Raw genomic sequence first — 6,000 nt, 5'->3', positions numbered from 1 at the left:
TTCCTCAAGTTTTCAACATGTTTTCGCCTCTTCCCTCTCAGCAGTGGTGTCCCATATTCTTAGACTCCTCTCATACATCAAATCTAAATATAGACTAGCACGGCTGCTGATTCAAATAAACGGAAGAGGATGTAGGTGGTAGAGAGAAAGAGAGAGAGGGACAGAGAGAGAGACAGTAGAGAGATGGGTGAGGTGCATTACTGTCCACTGGAATGTATACAAGTGCTAGTCAGTCAGTCATTGGGAATGGGTAGGGGGGCTTGGTGGCTGGGTGAAGGTGGCGGGGGGGGGGGGGGGGTCTGGGTGGGCACTAGTCATACGGGCCCCTCGGTCAGACCCTCCAGGGGGAGGGTGGTGGCGTTGTCGGTGGGCTGGGGATCGTCCTGGGGATGCGAGGGGATGTGGGCGGCGGCGGCGGCGGCCAGACTGGCATAAGGCAGGTGGCAGTCCATGTGCAGGAACGGCGGGTAGTGCTGCCGGTAGCAGACGTAGGCAAACAGCAACCCAATTACTCCTCCGACAAAGGCGTCTGTAAAGTGCAAATGCAAATGCGTATTTTAGGGTATGCATCCGTGGGTAATTTTAGCTCATGTGGAGGAAGTGGAACCAACACCTGCTCTTAGAAATGGATTTGGCATTATTTACTGTAGTGTATTCCTGGTAAGCATTCTTTGTGCTTGGCTAGTTGAGAGGGTGATGAAAGCAAACTGAAAGCCAGTGCTATAATCTGTTCTGCTGAGCATCGGGCTAACATCACTGCTCTGACTTGCCTTTGGACAGACCGTCTCTGTCACTTTGTCAACAGTCTCACAGTATACCTGCCCCCTTTCAGCTATAATACGTCACATAGTATCACACTGCCATGGTGAATATTAAGGCTATATTATATATATATATATATACTAGAGGTTTCCATTATACCAAAATCATATTTTTCATATTGTTTTTTTCCATACTGTCTCCTTCTGGGAGCATTGGAATACAATATAACATCGATTTCTACCAGTCTGAAACTCCACAATGCATGGGCTCGCTTTGTGAATTTTTCATTGACTTCTGTCAACTGAATTTAACAGAGTGTGACTTGATGCAATATATTTGTAGGGTGGCCTCAGCGAGACAGTGATTGGAAGCTCAGCCTCTCCTCCCTGAGGACAGAGCGCGCCTCCAAAGTGCATAGGGAGCGTGAGTATATTAGTATCCATCAAGCATGGCTCAGCAGCCAGGCTAATGGGGGCTCCCAGCTTGTGTTTACTCTGAGTGCAGATTGGGGCCCCTCAAGTTTAATGGGCTGCACCGCTGCTGCTTACTTACAGTCTGTCTGCTGCTGGAGAGGAGGAGGATGAGGAGGGGACTATGTGTAGAACTAAGACTAAGAGGGACTCAGAAGGTGGTCATTTTTGTGTTTGAAATTGTGTGTTGTGCTTTTGATGTAAATGAATCCTGATGTTTATGGGAGGTGTCTGTTATGTACTCGCCCTGCTCCCCAGGAACATATGGTTCTCCAGAAGTAATTAACAGTATGACAGAATTGTCATCATATTACCACATCTTCTCTCCCCCACCCACATATCTGCCACCCTCCATCCCTCCAAGCCTCCCTCCAAGCCTCCCTCCAGTTCCTTCTGATTCGATATGAGAAACAGAAGGTTGTAATTATTCTTTTCTTCCCAGGCTGCTATCTCTTATGCTACCTCACTGTCATCTGAGGCAGCTTTCAGGAAATCGAATCCACTCATCACCCTTTAGCTCACAGAAACAGCCTTATTAGCAAGACTTTCCACGCTGCCACCATGAAACTTGGATAGGCAAGCAAGCAATCTGTCCAGCTAGACCTGTACATTCTTGTACTTTTTGGGCCATTCCTTACTTTGTTGTTGATTACATTGCAAATTTGTGTGATTAAAACAACACGGAATGGCTGTTTGTAATGATGTGTGCATCACTCAGAGTTCACCTTATAAATTATTAGCATAGTAACTACAAAAGTGTGTATCGAACCAGGTGTGATTCAAACAGACTTCTGCACAGCAATCCTTTAAAGGCTGACATAAGCAGATTTAACACTCTATGTATGTTGAGTAGGCTTATGATTTATTTCAAAGTAGCTTTGCCTAAGCTTGCGAAATAATATCCAGTCTAGACTCCATCTCCTGTTGTGTTTGCGCTGTGAGACTGACCTTGCCAGTGGTGTTTGTAGTCGCAGGTCCGGGACAGTGCGATCATCATAGCGCTGTAGAGGGGCAACACCATGGCACAGAGGCGCCAGCTACGCCCCCGGCCCTGCTCCGTAAAACACTGCAGCTTCCCCGCCAGGTAGAAGGAGGTGAAGCCAAGGCCAGAGAACGCAACTGAGAGGGAGGGAAAGTGGCAGAGAAAGACAAAGTAAGGAAGAGAAAGAGAGGGAGAATAATAGATCACAGACTTGAATCTTCATGCAGCATTCACATTAAAAGCGCTCGTCATTTCAAGTCACTGCAAAATGTCCTCTTGCATATCAGCAGGGATCAAAATTGGGACTAGTACGGTATACACTCCAACATAAGAGATGTATAGAGTCTAAGGCAATGATATGTAGTTGATGCACAGTATTCAGTCTGCCATGCAGCTCCTCTCTGCTCAGTTCTTCCAGTGGCTGCTGCCTACATACAAGAGCCAGCGGAAGCAGCCACCGTAACATAAAGCAGTCACAGGTTGCTACCGGAAAGCCTGAGGCCACACTGAAAACTAAAGCCCTGTGTGAAAAAACAATGGCAACTCAGCCGCTGGCCCAGCTGCACTCAAGGGGGTCTGTCTCTTAGTTGATGGTGGTGAGTATAAAAGCAGCAGCGGCGGTCTAATTGTATGAATTAAAGGCGCTGTGATGGAGCTGTAGAGGGTGGTGCTGAGACAGGGTCATTAGTTTACTGCCGCAGCAGGCCAAACAGCACCCATCAGCACCCATCAGCTGCCCATTTGTCACTCGACCCCGAAACTGGCCACGAATACTAAGGAAGCCGAGACACGTGTGCAGCCTGTAGAGAGAGGAAGAAAGGAAGGATGGTGGGAAGACAGGGCAGAGGGAGAAAGTAAAGCCGTCCTGACGGCTGTCCTGCTGATAGACAACAGGAGTTGGCTCCATTAACAATTTAACACTTCCATTAGGAAATATAGACCAATATACTGGACAGCTGGTATATCAGGCAGATATTGGCATTTTATTAAAAATTGGACAGTCAGTGTCATTTACCTCTGATATGATGGATATGATGTAGTTTGTTTGATGGAATTTTTATTATGAAATTCATCAGTGCTACACTGGTTGTCTATGTGAAGCCCTTAACCTGAACTGATTCCAATGCAAAATTTTGATCAACAAAACCATGCTTGAATATGTTTCCTTGTTGCTGTTGTTACTGATCATTCTTCTTCTTCTTCTTCTTAATATTGTCCTGGGTTTCGATAGAGAGTTTTAATGTCCCATGATGGAATACATGTTGTTTTAGAGGCCTTTATATCCTGCCAAGAATTACATTTTGGGGGTACCACTGAATATTATTATTCATATTCATATTTGTTGGCATGAAAATAGGTAAATTTAAAGATACTGAATATCAGCACAAAATATTGACTATCCACTGCTTCAGTCCAGAAGTATCAGTGTTAGTTTCAGCCTCTAAAAAGCCATATTGGTCAAATCCTGTTTTCCATTACTTGTTTTGATTCCATAGCACTTTCACAGTAGCACCTTGGGAGGAGAGAAAGCTTTGCTTATAAAAAATTAATAATACTGCAGGTACTCTGTTTGTTTTGCTTTTAAGAATATAGTCCTTAAGCGACACTTTACATGCTACTCAAGCAGTGTGCATCACCTCTTGCTGATTTAATCCATGCCATATGACATTACACAATATCATAAAATAGCATGATACCACACAGTAGCATAGCATATCAAGCCATACCATATCATACCCTACCCTATCCTTTGGGGCAATTCATTTTAGGGAAATTCAATTTTGCACACACCATAGATATACACATAATGAACATAATCAAAAGATAGCAGGACAAAATTAGCAACGTACAGTGCAAAGCCAGAGAGAATGAAAAATTGAACAATGGTATGTTAAAAAATTGAGCATAATTCTACTTTCCAAAATGTCTTCATTAAATATCACAATATCATCTTAGTAAAACTATCACTTTTACAAGACTGATTTTACAGTTCGATGGCTTGGGACAAAATGCTGTTCCTGCTCCTTCTGTTTGTGGAACTTGTCGGACGATGCAGAGACAGAGAATTGTGAATGAACTGTGAATAGAGAGTGTGTATAGTCATCTTTGATGCTGTAGACTTTGGCTTATGGCCGGTTGGTTACAGAATGGTATCACAGATGTGAAGGAATGTGCTAATTAAACTTACATCAAAGCAAAGTAGCACATAAACCTCTGCATGTTTCATAGGGGAAAAGGGTTCAATGTAGAGGAGCAATAAACTTCCATGAGTTATTTCCTTAATGTTCTACATACACATCCAATATGTTATGTTTGCATTGACAAAGTGAGTCAACAGCTTGAGGACTGCACTAAAGGAAATGCGATGGTGATATGCATAATACATGAGCCGGGACATATGTGTCTCCCGCACGCATCTTACTACCCACACACACTTTTATGTGTAACATTAACATAATGAATTAACCAGCTATATTTGCATCAGGGTTATGCAAAGGATGACAATACTAGGTTTACATAGTAACCACTGAAGGATGTTCCTCAGGAGGCAGCAGACGTCCCACACAGGCCACAGGACAGAGAGGAGACCAAGGAAGGGAGAAACGATAATGGTAATGATTCCACTTTTTTAAAAGCTTTGAAAAGTACTTTCTTCGAGACAAACAGAGATGCCTATAATGATAGTGGGGGGCAACGAGTACAGTGCGGTTGCTTATTTCATCTTCAAACAAGCACAAGGTTTGTTCAAAAGTTTCTAGAGAATAAAACAGACTAAAGTGCTCAAAAATGTCACAAACTTAGTTAAGTACTACAAGGTGCTCTTGAAGAAAAGTACTGAAATTATAACAATAGGAAAGGAGTCATGAAAGGCCTAATTCAGGAACTTACTGGATTTTCAAATTTGATGCTTTGATATCTCCAGGTTTAAATGAGGAAACTGATTTCAGACCGTTTTTGTGAATTTAACTTTTTGTGAAGTTGATATAATGTAATTGAATGTGTACATGTAATACTAATACTCCCATATTTATGCTGTATGTTTAACTGATGGGAGTGTAATTGAACGTGATTTGTGTGTCTAAAGTAGATGCACTCAGGCTCACATCCTCTCTCCAGCCACGCCCTGAAGAAGACCCTGTGCGGTCGAAACCAGTCAGCGTTTTTATGTCCTAATTTGAAATAAAGGCTTTTTAACTTTATCCTCCTCCTCTGCACAAGAGTGCTTGAAGAAAGCCTTGTATAGCTCTTTTGTTAAAAAAAATCCCTGGAGCCAAGTGCAGTAAATCTGACTATACTTAAAAGAAGCAAATGGGTAATCTGATTTCTGTAAGGATGGCAGAATGCAGACAAAAAGCAGAAAACGAAGGAAGATGGATTTCATGATTTCATCAAAACGATATCTGATAAATACCAAAACATACCAGTCATTCCACTGAAGGCAAATTATAAAGGCGTACCAAAGCCAAGAGTGAAGAAAATAACAATCATCCATCTGTCAGATGCAACTCTATGAATTCATATGAAATGTGCTGCCATGTTGAGTATCTTAAAACCCCCATGTAACTGAAATAGCGATCTGTAGATTTAGATTGAGGTGCAGAGGTTAATGCAACATTTATCATTGCTCCTGCAGGGCAATCTTGTTTTGTGATTAGACGACTTACTGGCCGTAACGCTAATGTGGCTGCCGCAGAACCGGAGTGGATTACTGCACGGCTCATCACCGGCCACAAAGACATGAATATAGAAACGACTAATGAATGAACGAATGACTAATCACGTGTA

The 6,000-nt window shown here is 42.7% G+C and overlaps 1 protein-coding gene across 1 annotated transcript in view; it reads right to left on the bottom strand.

The window, feature by feature from the left end:
• Positions 1-314: 314 nt before the first annotated feature.
• The window catches only part of plpp4 (phospholipid phosphatase 4), a 38,323-nt gene continuing 32,637 nt past the window's right edge, over positions 315-6,000 (bottom strand). The window contains exons 6-7 of the mRNA XM_071913312.1: positions 2,181-2,351; positions 315-529 (exon numbers count right to left, since the gene is read on the bottom strand). Coding sequence (XP_071769413.1) covers positions 315-529; positions 2,181-2,351 — 386 coding nt within the window. The remainder of the gene's footprint in view (positions 530-2,180; positions 2,352-6,000) is intronic.

The sequence above is a fragment of the Centroberyx gerrardi genome, chromosome 15 (assembly GCF_048128805.1).
Source record: "Centroberyx gerrardi isolate f3 chromosome 15, fCenGer3.hap1.cur.20231027, whole genome shotgun sequence".
In the NCBI taxonomy this organism is placed as follows: Eukaryota; Metazoa; Chordata; class Actinopteri; order Beryciformes; family Berycidae; genus Centroberyx; species Centroberyx gerrardi.
This window is presented reverse-complemented; position numbering and strand designations above follow the sequence as displayed.